At 37.4% G+C, this 15,867-nt stretch overlaps 1 protein-coding gene across 4 annotated transcripts in view; it reads left to right on the top strand.

Moving 5' to 3' along the window:
• The window catches only part of Cntnap4 (contactin associated protein family member 4), a 307,565-nt gene that overhangs the window by 64,799 nt on the left and 226,899 nt on the right, over positions 1-15,867 (top strand). For all 4 annotated transcript variants that reach the window (XM_087204279.1, XM_004842822.3, XM_087204275.1 and 1 more), the window contains exon 3: positions 13,587-13,780. In XM_087204279.1, the coding sequence (XP_087060405.1) occupies positions 13,587-13,780 (194 nt within the window). The remainder of the gene's footprint in view (positions 1-13,586; positions 13,781-15,867) is intronic.

Raw genomic sequence — 15,867 nt, 5'->3', positions numbered from 1 at the left:
CCCCTACAAAGATAGTGTACATGCAAGTAACATTATTTTTTAACAATCCACATAGTTCTATAAAATTATGATTTATAAAATGCATAATTGACAACTCTTAGGATGTTAGGCACCTAAGCAAAATAGTCATACAGATGTTCTGACTATATCATACTCCTAGTTACATTATTTGCCTTAATCATTCAGTCCTGAAATATTGGTTGTTGTGATTTTCTTTTTTAAAAAAATTCTTTTATTGGTACATTTTAGGTATACAATATGTTTACATTAATCATTGGGTGCTTGTACCTGTACATGATGTATCTTGGTTCTTATTTTTTCCCCATTCCCTGTGCATCCTTCACGCCCTCACCCCCTCCACCCTTCCCTATTTACACATTTCATTTCCATTTTTTTTTCTTTTCTCATAATTTTTCCTTTCCCTTCTTCCCTTTCCCCTTCCCCTCCCATCACCCTTACATGTTTGGACCTTTTCCTATTTCAAATTATCAATTATTCATTTTAATTATTTTAATCCTTATTTACACTTTCAGTTTCTCACACTAGAGAAACTATTCGGTATTCACATGTGTGTCCTATTTATTTCACTTAAGAGTATTGCCTCAATATGCATTCATTTAGCTATAAATGTCTCTAGTTTCTAGTTCTTTATGGCTGAGTAGTACTCCATTTTATAAAAAAAAAACCCACACCTTCTTTATCCAGTTTCCAGTTGATGGGCACTTGGGCTGTTTCCAAGTTTTAGCTATTACAAACTGTGCCGCTATAAACATGGGTGCACATATATAGCTGTGGTATGATTCTTTTAATTCTTTGGGGAAGCTACCCAGTAGGAGAATAGCTGGGTCAAATGGGAGCTCTAGCCCTAGTTCTTTGAGGTATCTCCATACTGATTTCCACAGTGGTTGCACCAGCCTGCACTCCCACCAACAATGGAGAAGGGTTCCTTTCTCCCCACAACCCTTCCAGCATTTGTTATTGGTTGATTTCTTGATAGCAGCCATTCTTTCTGGGGTGAGGTGGAATCTCAGCATTGTTTTCATCTGCATCTCTTGAATGACCGTGATGTTGAACATTTTTTCATTTATTTGTTTGCTGCTTTTACTTGTTTGTCTGAGAAATGTCTGTTCATTTCAGATGCCCATGTTTGAATTGAGTCTTTAAATTTGGAGGGGTCTGATTTTTTTCAATTCTTTATATATTCTAGATTGTAGACCTTTGTCTGAGGTAGCTGCTAAAATTTTTTTCCCACATTGTAGGTTGTCTCTTAGCTCTGTTGGTGGTTTCTCTTGAAGTGCAGAAGCTTTTTACAAAGATGAGATCCCAGTTGTTGATTCTTTGTGCTAGTTCCTGTGCTACTGAGGTTTTGTTCATAAAGTCTTTTCCTATGCCATTGTCTTCAAGAGTTCTACCTAACTTATCTTCCAGCAAGTTTAGTGTTTCTGTCTTAATATTTAGCTCTTTAATCCACTTCGATCTTAGTTTAGTGCATGGTGATAGGTATGGGTCTAGTTTTAATCTTTGGCAGGTTGGAATCCAGTTTTTCCAACACCATTTATTAAATAGGCTATCTTTCCTCCAATGAGGGTGGTTGGCTCCTTTGTCAAAGATGAGGTGGCTGAGTGTGTCTGGAGTTGTTTCTGTTGTGATTTTCTTAAGCCAGTTCCAAACCCCCAAGTCTGATGCTTAGGTGAGCACTTGAGGAATAACATAAAAGCACCCCTTTTGTCAGTACTGTCAAAACTGTAGTAGCTCTGAATATTGCTTAAAGTGATTGAGTTCCTACTGAAATTTGGTCCAGACACTATTTCCCTTATGTGATCACATATTAAATCACCTCAAAACCACAACTCTTTCTGGCGAAAGTAACTTTTTTGGTTGTGTCAATCTCTTCCATATAAATGCTCATATTTTCTGATTTCCTAACCTTTCTTGCATTCCTTTCAAAATGGCAGCTTGTATATGAGGAACACAATGGTATTTCAGTATGATTGTGTGGAGGTTCCTTTGACACGCATTGATGACCACCACACAATTATTGGTTGGATCTTTGTGCCCTGGTCAATGATATCTGCTGAATGTGATGGGTGAGTTCTAACACTGGATGTTTGTTGACTTTTGCTGCTAAGTTTAGTGACCCATTGATCTTTGTTGTTTTGGAAAAAGCCTTCATCATCTTGAGCTAAGTGAGCCCCATGACACTTCTTGTTGCTATTTGGATTCCCTTTTGGCTAAATGGAGAAGTACAAGTATGATAGTCTCTAGGTGTTGTTATACCATGAAGAATCCCTCTGCTTACCTGCCAGCTAGACCTTCATTCACTTTGAGGCATCACTCTTCAGTGGCTTCTCTTACACACAAATTGTTGGGCTTCTGAGGAGTATAGCTCATTAGGTAGAAAAATTCAAAGAACATAGTTCTAAAGAAGCCAAAACAAAACAATGATCTTCTGTCAAAGAAAAATTGCACTGGACTGAGTGAAACAGATAAGGAAGGATTTATTTAAGAATGTGCAGTAGGAGACAAGACTACTGCAATAGGGAGAAATTGAACTCAATTCCATTGCAACAAGTCCAGTGAAGCATTGGATTGAGCTAGTGGAAATGTTACTAGAGGACACTCAGGGAGAGGTTGGCTGACATGATTAGGCCATCTGTTTGTTAAGTGGGGCTTATGGAAGTAGGCTCCTTCCCTCCCACAGAGACTGGAAGAGAAGGGCCCTATGTTTCTTGATGATTACGTTCCAAATGGGCATCTCGCATTGAGAGAGACATTCCCAGATTATAAAACTGGCAAAAGGCTGACTAAAACTGCAAGTTTTACAAAGTAATGCTTTAAGAAAAAGGAAGCCATGACCCCATAGTAAAGAACTTTGTTTTAAATTTAGTGAAGCTGAGGGGAATATTATGGTTGTTTTGGTCATATACATCACTAGTAACTTTTCCCACTCCTTGTGAAATAAAAATAACCATGATGAAATCATACTTTAGAAGGAATAGATCATGAAATTAAATAAGATATGTGGATCCAAGATTGAATTTAACAAATTTCTAAACACAGAGGTAAACATATGTTATTAATTGGGAACATGATGTTTTTTTCACATACATAAGAATTTTTTACAAATTCGTAAATATGTTAAATGATTTAACTAATCAAACTCTAGTGAGTGATTTTGTACCTTCTATCTTTTTAGAACACTATGGCCCATGATGCTGACTATTCCACCCATTATGTGGAAACGATGTCTGTTGGATGCAGGAGAGTGACTTCAGTTTGTTGACCTAGAAGGAGTGATATGAGGATATTTAGCTCATGCCAGCTTATCATCTCAGTCTGGCTGGGGAAGATAAAAAAAGAAGGTAGAAAAGCAAAAATGTTCCATATACCACAGGGATATTGCCAATATGCTCTTTCTGATGCATGGTGTCATTTACTGAAATGACCTGTCTCACTATAATAGATCTGAAATGGAAACTTTTAGACAAGTATTATAATGGGCTTAGAAAGCAAAACTTGGGTAGGTCCTGATTATCAATGAATTTCTAGACATCATGTACTAAAAACATTTTTCTAAAACTACTAATTTGAATGAAGAAAAAATTGCCATGGTAAGAAAAAAACAACCACAATTATAGCGCATAATTTAGTGTTTTTGTAACTTTATTGTAGCCTTCCAGAGGAAATTTGGCTGTCATTAAATTTGCAAATCAAATATATAAAAAATGCCTAAACAGAGAAAGGATGTAAATATTTACTTTTCAATCCACTGAATTATTAAAGATTTCAGAAATGTTTGATCTGGCAAGACAAAAAGTGGGATTGAAAGTCAGTCTGCCAATTTGCTGTGAGGGAAAATTGATCGACAGCAAAGAACTCAAACCTAAGAGAATTTACTGAAGTATTATTCATTTAGGACTTGCTGGGGAGATGAAGTGAAAAAGCATCTCTTTTTCATTGTGTCAAAAATTTCGAAAACAAAGCAGTAGATACATCTGTAAAATGTAGTTTACAAGTGATTAAGCTATGTTAACTGTGAAGCAAGTAGTCTGTGTGTGTGTGTGTGTGTACCTTAGCCAAGTGTTTAGATTTTTTTATTTGGGAATACCACTCAAGGTATTGTGTTGCAAAGAGAAGTATTCTATGACTTTATTTAGTTTAGCTGTATCTTCACCTTTGCCACTAGTTTGTATGTATTAGACAGTCTTATGTCCATATGGCTGCAAATTTATTTCATTCCATTATGCAGTAAATAACTATCATGTGCCACATATTGATTTGGTCAATGATAATGACAGACTATGTACCTGATAGTGACTATGTCATATAGCCTGGGTGTGTAATAGGCTGTACCATATAGGTTTGTGTGAATATACTCTTAGATGTTTGCACAGTGATGAAATTACCTAATGACACATTGCTCAAAATGTGTCCCTCTTGTTAAGTGGCCTGACTGTATTGAGTACCTGCTCTGTGTCAGGCAGCACAAGTAAAAAAAGTAGATGTGTTAATTAGCTTTCTGCCACTGTGACAAAATAACTGGGGAAAACAACCTCAAGGAGGGAAAGTTTATTTTGGCTCATGATTTCAGGAGTTCCAGTCCATGATACACTGGCTCCATTGCTTTTAGGCCTGTGGTGAAGCAGAAACATTATAGCAGAAGATTGTGGAGAAGAAAAGCTGCTCATGTCATAGCAGCCATGGAACGTGCACGCGCATGTGCACACACACACACAGAGGGAGAGAGAGGGAGAGAGAGAGAGACTAAAGAAGAAGGGACTGGGGATAAGATATAGTGAAAGGGTTGCCCTCATGCCTCATTTCCTTCTACTGGGCCCCACCTCCTGGTTCTATCACCTCCCAATAATGCCATAAATCATGTCTCCATGAATAGATTAATGTACTGATGAAGTTAGAGCCTTTACGATCCAATTATTTTCCAAACACCCTACCTCTGATCACTGCTACACTGGGGACCACGCCTGGAGCACATGAGCCTTTGAGGGACATTTCAGATCCTGACCATAACAGCAGGGGATAATTTTTGGCCTTGGGGAGCTCATATCTAACAGGACAAGACAGAAAATAATATGTATAATAAATAAATAAAATCATATGCTGTGTTAAGAAACGACAATTTTGGTCAAAAAATAAAAAAGTGGTTTAGAGTAAGACAAATCGGAGCAGAATTGTTGAATGGAAGGAACATTAAAAGGGGAGGTCAGGAGATACAAGCCCCTGTGAGAGGTGAGATTGGAGCAGAGTTGAAGGTGGTTCAGATGTTATCTCCATGTACCTCAGAGAAGAACATTCTAGGTAAAGAGACTGGCTTAAAAAGGCTTTCAAGATGGTAAAGGACTTGTGCCTAGTTCATTCAAAGAATAACAAGAGGGACTCTGTTGACAGAAGGGAGTGAGCCAGTGTTTCAGCCCATTTTCTGTTGATACAACTGAATACTACAGATTGGGTAATTTATGAAGAAAAGAGGTGTATTTAGCTTACTGTTCTGGTGGCTAGGAAGTCTGAGAGCACTGTGCTGGGATCTTCTTGGCAGCTACTGAGGGCCTTCTTGCTGCATCACAGGATGGGTCAGGGTATCACATAGTGAGACAGAGCAAGTGTGCTGTTTTAGATCTCACCTCCTCTTCTTAGAAAGCAAAAATCCCACCATGAGGGCCCCAATCTCATGACATCATTCTGTACTGATTATCTTCCGAAGGGCTCATCTCTACATGCCCTTTACATATGAATTTGGAGGTTAAATTTACCATACATGAACCTTTGGGAACATAGTCAAACTACAGCAGTTGGGACAAAGAACAAGATAGAGATGAATTGGAGTATTATGTGGGTCATATTAGGACCACACAATCCATGTAATCAACTTTCACTCTGTGTGAAATTGTGAGTTATTGCAATATTTTGAGCACAGGGGTGGTATTTTATACCTGTTGTGTAGAAAATAGAGTCTCATCGGACAAAGGTTGAAACAGGGAGGCTTATTAGGTAGGTTTTGTAGGAATCCAGGCTAGCATAATGGTGCTTGAATCAAAGAAGTATCCATGAAGATGGGGAAACAGCAGGATACTTGAAAGCAGAGTAACATCAACTGCATTTTTTGGTGTTTGGGTAGTAAGGTGTAGGAGAAAGAAAGGAATCAAGTTTGACTCCATTCTGTTGTTGTTATTGTTCTGAGAAACTAGAAGGAAAGAATGACGATAAACAGGGTCAGGAAAGAGTGTGACTAGAGTAGGATTTGGTGGAATAATAGAAGTTTAGTTTTGTAAATGTTATCAAGGAAGGAGTGGAATATGTAAGTGTTGAGTTTTGGGAAGAGATGTGGATGGATATATAAACTAGGGAATTTTTGACACACACATAATGTTAAATCCATGAGGCTAAGGGAGATGACTAAGAGGTGAAAGTAGAGAGAAAAAAGCAGAACAAAGAACTAAGACCAGGACATTCTCAATTTTATGAGCTAATAGGAGATAAAAAAAGAATAAAAGCATTATTCAGGTTTTTTTTTTTTTTTTTTTTTTTGCTATGGAAAACACCCAAGAAAATCAATTTAAAGGAAGAGAGATTTGTATCAGGTAACATTTCCAAGGTTTCAGTCTATAGTTAGTTGGCTTCGTTACTTTGGGCCTGAGGTGAGGTAGAACATCCTAGTGGTGGGAGCACATGGAAGAAGCAGCTGCTCATCTCATGGTGTCTGAGAAGCAGAGAGAGAGGGAAGGACCCTTCAAAAGTGTAACCCAGTGACCTACTCCTTTCAACTGGGGCCTATGTCCTAATCCATCCAGCTATAAACTACTCATCAATGGGTTAATCCATTCATCAGTGCCTTCATGATCCAATCACTTCCGTGGGCTCCACCTCTGAACATTGTTTCATTTATCAAGTCTTCAATACATAAGCTGCTGGAGGACATTTAAGATTCAAACCATACAATCAGCAATAAGACTGAGAAGAAGCAACTCATAAATTAGGGAAAAAATTAAAATAGAATGCACTTTTGTGAGAGCTAGGTGCACAAAATAGATCAAGATGTGGGAAGTGATGAGAAACATCATATATTACTGAGAGGCCAGGCAGTGGGATGACCAAAGCCTAACCATTGGATTTAGCAAAATGGAGTTCTCTGATAAATTTGATGAGAGCAGGTTCAACTGACTGGTTGGGAGAGACAGTCTGGTTGGAATTGGACTAAAAGGATGGAATGAGAAATATTGCGTACAGTGACTTGGACATCTTATTTGAAGAGGATCAAAAGAAACAAGGAAAAGAGAAATAGAGGAGGGGCCAGGGAAGCATTTTCTTTTCCTTTCAAAATAGAGAAAAATAATAGCATGCTGACTAACATTGGACTGATAGGAATGATCCATTAAAGAGAAAAAAATATAATGATGCAGGTGAGAGGAGACTTGCTGAAGCTGTGGTTGGGAGTAGCTTCAGCCCAAGTGGAAGGGGCCAAGAAATGGCTCATGTGACTGGAAAGCACAGGAAATGCACTGCAGGCACAGCCTTATCAGCGCTCCTGGCTGTGTCCTCAGACCTCATCATCTCTTACCTCTGCTTCTCCCTATTGGCTTCCCTCAGGCAACCTTTTCACAAGAGCTCCATGGCTTGATGCTTATATCCCATCCTCTCTCTCTTATTGGCAGAATTGTCTCCTCCAGTACTCCCAGCAATACCCTGGAACTACTTCCCTGGCCAGAGTGAGGGTCATCTGGCCTCTCCTTAAACAGTCACTATGACCACGATGTAGGTGATGCCAAATTTCAGATGTGAACACGAAAATAGCCAGCAACAGCGATATATGCAGCATCAATCGAGTCTTATTTCCTTCCAGCAAAAAGAGCTACTCTGGTAAAAATACAAGGCTGTTTAATGGCTCTAACTAGTGTTCCAGGGACAACACATACCATTTAATGGAACTAGGCAAGTATTGGCACCATGTTCTTTCCATTTTCTTAATTATTGTAATTTAATGCCAAAATCAAAATTATCTGAGCAAACTTAAGACTCTTGGGGAAAGCTAGGTGAAATCACATTTAAAGAAACAAATAGTAATTATCTTGCAGGGAAATCTTTCTATGAAATTTTATTCAAGCTGGTGACAAGGAGTGTCATTCAACAATGGTCACTTGTGTTTCATGTCCTTGAACGTCTGCATTCCAGAACATCTGCATTCTTCAGCATTTTAATCCCTTGAGAATGAAATGCATCTCAACCATCCTGTGAAGTTCCTACCTGTATAAAGTTGGCATGTCACCTTCATTGATAACCACCAGAAATGATATCTATACCATTTTTTAATATTTCTAGGGCATAAGGTGATTCTTATCTATATTTTAAGGCTCCAACAAATGGTATTTTTCCTTTTCTTACATTTTCTTGAAACTGTAACATGTGACCCCCTGACCAGTAGCAAATGTTGGTGACATCTAGCAGGTGGAATATATGAGACTTAAACATAATCAGGCCAGCCAGGTTATTAATAATGAACACGGAATATATTTGAATATATTCTTGGGATATAATATACCACTAAGAAACAATGATAGCTGTAATTACTCTAATAGTAAAAATGAAAAAGTGGGTAATTTTAATAAAGTGACCATCACATAGATTAAAGTAGTTTTAAAAATAAGCAATTTCTTACCTACACTAAAATAATTTTCACAATATTGGCAAATTTTGGTTCTATAAATATTTTTAGTCTTTATTTGAAGCAATGTGACAGCATATTTCACCATTTTTAGTTTTAATAATCAAGTTTAATATGGCACATACAATTTCAGGTAGTGTTCAGCATAGAATAGGCACTGGGTAATGTTTAGTTGGTTTTCTTTTCTTATAATTCATAGCCCCATATATTCTAGAAGCAGTTTTCCTCAGGAATCTGACATTTAAAAGTGGTAGGTGACAGATCAAAGAGATGCTGGATTGTGTGGTCATTTAGTCACTAAATTTTTTAATAGCCCAACTTTATTGTAATTACAACTCTTTGGAATCAGTAGCAATAGTAATTTTTTTCACAACTCAAAAAATTACAACTGCCATATTCTCTTGTGCTTTCTGGATATGGGAGATATCAGTGGGCATCTATATGCTTTTAAAATTTAATCCTCAGACCAGTACTACAATATTTAAGAATCTTATGCAGCAGGAGAGTTTTATCTTAAATGTGAATTTCCAGGCTATAATATGAAGAGTTAAAAAATTTTTCCAATTGAATGATGGATGACAATTAATTTTGCCAAATCTCAGTAACAAGCTGAAGGCAGGAGAAAAAGGAGGGTGGGATAGGGAAAGAGAATCTGTGATATGGGGAAGAAAATGAGCCAGAGGGAAAAACTCTTGTTTTTGTTTTATGGCTTAAGTTTCAGTAACCACAGAATAGATGGGGTTACGAAAAGATGCTCTTTAGTTTTATAGGTATTGGTTTACTGCAATATTGAATATATTAGCATATTAAAAGCACATTAAGGACAAATAACACTTGACTAGCAACTGAAAGGTTTAGTTAATAAACAAAATAAAGAATTCATTATAGTGTTATATTTATAGTAATTCAGAGTTTACAATTTGCTAGAGAGTTAGCCATCATTTTCTCCATTAGAAAAGTAAATATGCTAACAGTATATCTCTGGAAGGGAAGGGAAGATGGATGGGTCATGGCAGCATGCAGATATGGTATAACCTCAGCTGTGCTTGCATCTGCACCACTGTTGTCCCTTACCTGTAATCACAGGCTTGCATACTAGAGTCTGCCAAGATCAGTTTATTATTTATCTATCCATCCATCCATCCATCCATCTTACATTTTCCATATTGCTATTGAACATTTGTCCTAAAATTAGAACAAGCACCCTCCATCACACACTTATACCATGTACCTCTGCAGAGCCACACAGTTTAAACCCCAATAGGAATCTTCCGATTCCCCGTGGCCAATTTATCCTGCTGAAGTTACTTAGTAAAGCCTAGGAGCATGCGAATTTCCATTACTTTATCAGTGTACCTTGTTAATGATATAGCTTAATTTGCATACAAGTAGTACCTTTTCACCACAGGTAAGAAATTGAAATGTTCAAGGTCAATTAACTGTGAATATTTCAAGTTGGCTAGTAAGGCTGTAACTGTAAGAGATGCTGGGAAGAGGGAGCGACCAGTGAGGGGCTCCTCTTTCTCCTGATGAGAATTGATGATCCAATTTTTACCCGCTAGGATCACACTGATTCTTTTTTCCTAGCTGTGCTTCTCTCTTGTTTGCTTTTTAAATACTGGTCTATTAAGGGTATGTTGCAATGCCAGAGAAAAACTATTAAATTTCAGATTAAAAAAAAAGCATATCCTCATTACTGATTTTAGATCATTAAAATTAACTAAAAAGAGCAAGAAGTAAAATAATCAGTATTTTCTCCAGGGTATAAGCTGATATAGATAAAGTTCCAAATGTTTCTTAGAACTTCCAAGTTAAGATGGTAGCTGCCCGGGGGCACTTCCCTTTCCTAATGCTTTACTCCCAGATATAAAAATTCAGAGATATATGCAGTTGTGGTAATGAGAGGACTAAGGATGCTTGGTTAGCAGTGGACTTCAAGGTTTTGTTGGGCTCTGGGGTGTAACAGTGAGATTAGACAGGAAAGTGGAGGGAAATAGTCACCCATTTACTAACCCCATCGTGTGTCTATATTTCAAAGATACAGTCCATTGTTGGCCGGGGGAGGTAAGTTGGCTCTACTGCCTGGTAGCTAAGTCCTAAGAATTTCTGATCTCTCTTAGCATTGTCTTTTCTACATCTACTGAAACTATCAATTCCCACTTACGTATCTTGACAATGAGAGGCACTCCTGTGTCCTTGTTAAGAGCACTGTGTCTCTTGCCTGCTCTGTGGGCAAGGACAGGATGTTCAAGTTCTGTGTATCTGACTCATCTTCTATTAAATAGGTTGCTTTAAGAATTAAATAGCAGTGCTTCACAGAGAGTGCCTGACACAAAGTACTCACTTGCTTGATAAACACCAAGTCACACAGTAGTAGCATAAGTGGAGGAGGATGGATGTCGTTCCATTGCATCCTGAGAAATGAAGTGTAGAGGGAGCATTGGCTCAGACTTAAAAGTGATGCTACATGAGCAGTTTCCATGGAGGTTCAAGAACTCCCCAAGCTGTTTATGGAAGGGTGCTATTTAAAGTGTGCTTCAGATCATCCAAGAACAACTTCTGTGTAGAAAACAGGCTGCAAGTGGGCCGAGGATTTAGCTCAGTGGTTCCACCACCTGCCTCACAAGTGGAAGGTCCTGAGTTCGATCCCCAGTACCAAAAAAACCCAAAACAGGCTGCAAGAATAAGTGCCCCTTGTGGGCAGCAGACAGCAGTGCTAAACCAAAGGACACTGACTTCCACAATTGACCCAGAGCCCATGTCTGCCCAAGAAGTTCTACTGCTTTATTCTACTTTCACCTAAATGAGGTAGATGGCATTGGTGACCAAGAAAACTCAGTCTCATGTCACAGGTCCTTCAAGGGCAAATACAGAGAAAATTAAAAGTAAAACCACATCAATAAAAAATAGCAGTACATATTAAATATTCTGGATCTAAAAAAGAGTATTGTGGTATATGACGTGGAAGACACCTTTGAATAATGATTCACTTTAAGGAAGAAGAAAACAAAAAAATATCTACTTCTAAAAACAATATGATAATGCAAGCAGAAGTTAGTGGGATGTCATCAGTAAAGGATATTTTTGTAATATAATTAAATAAAATACTATTTGACCCAACTTTGAGGACCTGGCTGGTGGCTGGCCAGTTCCCTTTCTTGAATGACTGATCATAGCAACATCTCAACTTCCTTTATTGAGCTCTGACCTCTGGGGTCACCATGCATCAGCCCTTATCACACCAGAGCCAGGTACCAGACAACTAGAGGGAACATCTCTGTCCTAGAAGCTCCTAGAGAAATTATTCACACTAGCCAATCCACAGGGAGCCCAAAAGTTCTAGCTAGCCTCACCTACTTGCATATATTAGCTGCCTCTTATATCTTCAGCTTGTTGTCATCCTATCCCCTGGCTCAACACTGTGTGGTGCTGCTTTGCAGCCTTCTCTTGTTTAGAGTTATAAGTACCAAAGAGTTCTGCCTTTCATGTATCAGAGTGCCACTGGGTTGGGTTCCATCATTAAAAGAATCATTAAATCTTAAAAACCTCTTGTCAATACAGGTGTGTCTCTTTAGGCCTCCCACTGGGATGTGCCCTCATATAATAGCAAGACCTTATTTGGTATCTCTTTGAACTAAGGCTGAATTCAAGGCTTCATAAAATAGGTCATAGATGTCAGGAATAATGTTTGAATGAAAACTGTATGTAAATTCATGGTAATTTCTATTTAAAATTTCAGACCTTATTACAGCCTCAAAGTGGGTGGCAAAAGAATGGGGGAAAGAAAATATATACTAATATTAGCATTTAGGATTTTATATAATACATCTTGTATTTTAATAGAGATTGAGTAGCAGATAAATAGATTCTGGAAAGTATAAACTCTATTTCATGACTTTTATAATGATGATATATTAGTTACATGACCTGGAATGTCAATATTAAAATAAATGAATTTTCCAAATTATAGTAAGTTGGAAAAAAGAAGCATTTTAACAAGACAGTTAGGAGCCACAGCTAGATATAATACTCTGATATGTGTTAGATAAAATAAAACACAGGTTCTCCTCTACCTGTACTTCCTCAAGTGTATATTAAGCTCTCATTTTCCTTTTCTGAGTGCTCAATCTCTGGCAACTGGCTCTGTTAGTTTTCTTGGCTCTCCCCTTATTCTCTCACCCATGACCCTGCTTCTCAGATGGGATGGTGTCAACAGTGTGTTGGTAACTGCCTGGAGTGGGAGTGGGTGCTGATTAGGACACTGGCCAGCTTTCTTTAAGTATTCCTACCATGGCCAGTTACAAAAATGTTTATGTTTAATAACTAGCTTGCAAAATTGAAAATTTAACAATCACCTCTTTTACATTATTGCAAGCCAACTCCAACCCACCACTATATGGAACTCTCCACTTTCTCTTCTGTCACTCCCTGCTCATGCCTAACCATTAATGTTATCTGTGTTGAGTTTCAAACATGCCTTTTGATTTAAGTCCCTCCTGAGAGATTGTAAACTCTTTGAGGGAAGGATCATTCCTTGACCATCTTTGTTTTCCAAGGCTTAACAGTGCACTATACTTCATTCTCTGATAAATCTGAAGATGACCAAGAGTAGTTTTCTAGATATACCAAGCCTGGATGATATTCCTTTATATCCATCCCTTGGCAAAAAGATCAAAGGCAAAACTATTACTCAGTCCTGCATGTGGGCAATAAACATGCTCTTTCCAATCATTTACAGTAAATTATTTTTCCTTATATTTTTCTATAATTATGAGAAGTTTCATATTCTGGAAATTTTGTATTTTAGAAAACTTAAATTCCATGGAAGAATACAATATTATTAGCATTTCTACTCTATGAATGGATTTTAAACTAATTCTTCTTTCCCAATTTTCTTCTATTCTCACAAAAGGAGCTGGTGGTTGGTCTCCATTTGTGTCAAATAAATACCAGTGGTTGCAGACTGACCTTGGAGAGAGAATGGAGATCACCTCTGTGGCCACTCAAGGAGGATATGGAAGCTCCAACTGGGTGACCAGCTATCTCCTGATGTTCAGCGACAGTGGCAGGAACTGGAAACAGTATCGACAAGAAGACAGCATCTGGGTATGTTTCTTTCTTTTTTTTCTTAAATTCTTTTATTGGTACATTTTAGGTATACAACACAATTACATCTCTCTTTGGGAACTTGTACCTTTACATAATGCATCTTGGTTCTTATTTTTTCCCCATTCCCTGCCCTCCCTTCACCCCTTCCACCCTTCCCTATTTACAAAGACTTTATTTCCATTTTTTCCATTTCTCATCATTTTTCCTTTCCTTTCTTTCCTTTCCCCTGCCCCTCCCATTACCCTTATCCCTTTGGACCTTTTCTTTCTATTTTGCATTGTCGATTATTCATTCTAATCATTGGTACATTTTAGGTAGACAATATAATGATATTCATCATTGGAAATTTGCACCTTTACATAACCTCTCTTGGTTCTTATTTTTCACCCTTGCCCAGCCCTCCCTTCAACCCCTCCATCCCTCCGTATTTACAAAGATTTTGTTCCTATTTTTCCATTTTCTCATATTAATTCCATTCCCTTCTTTCCTTTTCCCTACCCCTCCCACTTCCTTCCCCTTTGCCCCTTTTCTTCCTATTTCACATTATCTATTATACATTTTAGTCCTTATTTTGGGTATGTTTCTTTAACACAGGGCATAGTCTCTTAGGAAAAGAAGTACTGTATAGTCCTCACAGCAACTTGTTTACCAATCTGTTTTGTTCAGTTGAGATACAGAATCTTCAGAAATACTTTGAGAACAATTTCTAACAGAAAACATGGTAAATATTCATTTTCTAATAAAGTTCATGGTAAATTCATGAAAATAATACCGGCAAATTTACCTCACAGAGTCCTCAGAAGTAAAAAGCATTCCATTAAATAGTGTAGAAGCCTAAGAAATAAATAAGACTTGTATTTAAAATTGTTAAGTTAGTTCAATAGTGGGGCAGTTTTGCATTGAGTATTTAAAATTAGTCAAAGGAATTTATTTCTTCTGATGGCTATGAGATTTCTGAAACTGTCAAATATGAAGTTATAGTTGGGGTATACATGTATATATATAAGCCTTCCTTTAGTTTCTTTCAAGTGTGTAAAATAATGTGTGTTTTGAAGGGGTGCATTCATTATACGAGAGACTGGGAAAGAGGCAAGTTATAATACAGTGTGTGTGTGGTTGCAGTTGACTGACAGGATATCAACATCTGATGAAAAAAGAAGCTAAAGGAAGTTGCTTGATGGAAAAGAGATCAAGGAATTCTTCGTTACTCTATAAAGGTGTTTGTTTAGATCTACTAAACAGGGCCAACATACTGCAATATATATATTTACCAGCTGAGCTTCTGGAATGAGAGAAAATGAGTAACTTAATGAAGCATCATCCTTAGCACACAGATAATTTGGAAGCCTATTTGGGCACATAATGATACTTTTCTTTGACCTGTCAATTGCCTCTTTATTTTTTCAAACTTCCTGGTGCTATGTTATACATTATAAATTCATTGAAGAAATGGACTGTGAGTTACTCACCTTTGTGTCTCTGAAACCCTTGGTGCCCATTCAGTACATGTTAATTGATGTACACTGAATTGAAAAGAAGTAGCCCTCCTCTTTCTCCAGAGAGAGCAGTGGGCTGGAAGAAGTAGCCTATGAGTATTTTTAAGAAAGGCTGCTTTAAAATCAAAAGCAAGTCGAAGGTATGTGTAAGAGTGAGAAAAATATTCCCACAACTGAATATTACAGTTGAGTGAATTCCATGAGAACTGTTTAAACTAGGTATAAAATAAACAGTAATTATGAACCAATAACAATGACAGCTTAATGAGGTATTTTTTTTAACTAGGTGTTTGGATTATATTTTACTCTTTTTCTAAATTAAGAATTGGATTTTAAACTAGATAACTAGTGGCTAATGTCTCCTAGCATTTAGTGATGTTAATTAAAAGGAATATGTTTGATATGTTTTAAAAAGTGATAGATCAACCATGAAAATTATGTGTTTTTGTTCATCAGTCTTGGGAAAAGCCAAATGTAGGCACTGCCATTTGTCTTTTTTGTTTACTTCTATTAAAGATGAGCTGTACAGAGTAAAATAGTGACATGAGTGCTATTCTTACTAATCCAAACCAGTAACATTAAAGACAT

Source organism: Heterocephalus glaber, unplaced genomic scaffold (genome assembly GCF_053883595.1).
Source record: "Heterocephalus glaber isolate CG9 unplaced genomic scaffold, H.glaber_assembly_v1.0 deba00000071, whole genome shotgun sequence".
Taxonomy (NCBI): domain Eukaryota; kingdom Metazoa; phylum Chordata; class Mammalia; order Rodentia; family Bathyergidae; genus Heterocephalus; species Heterocephalus glaber.
Note: the sequence above shows the minus strand (reverse complement) of the source record. Positions and strands in the feature narration are given on the sequence as shown.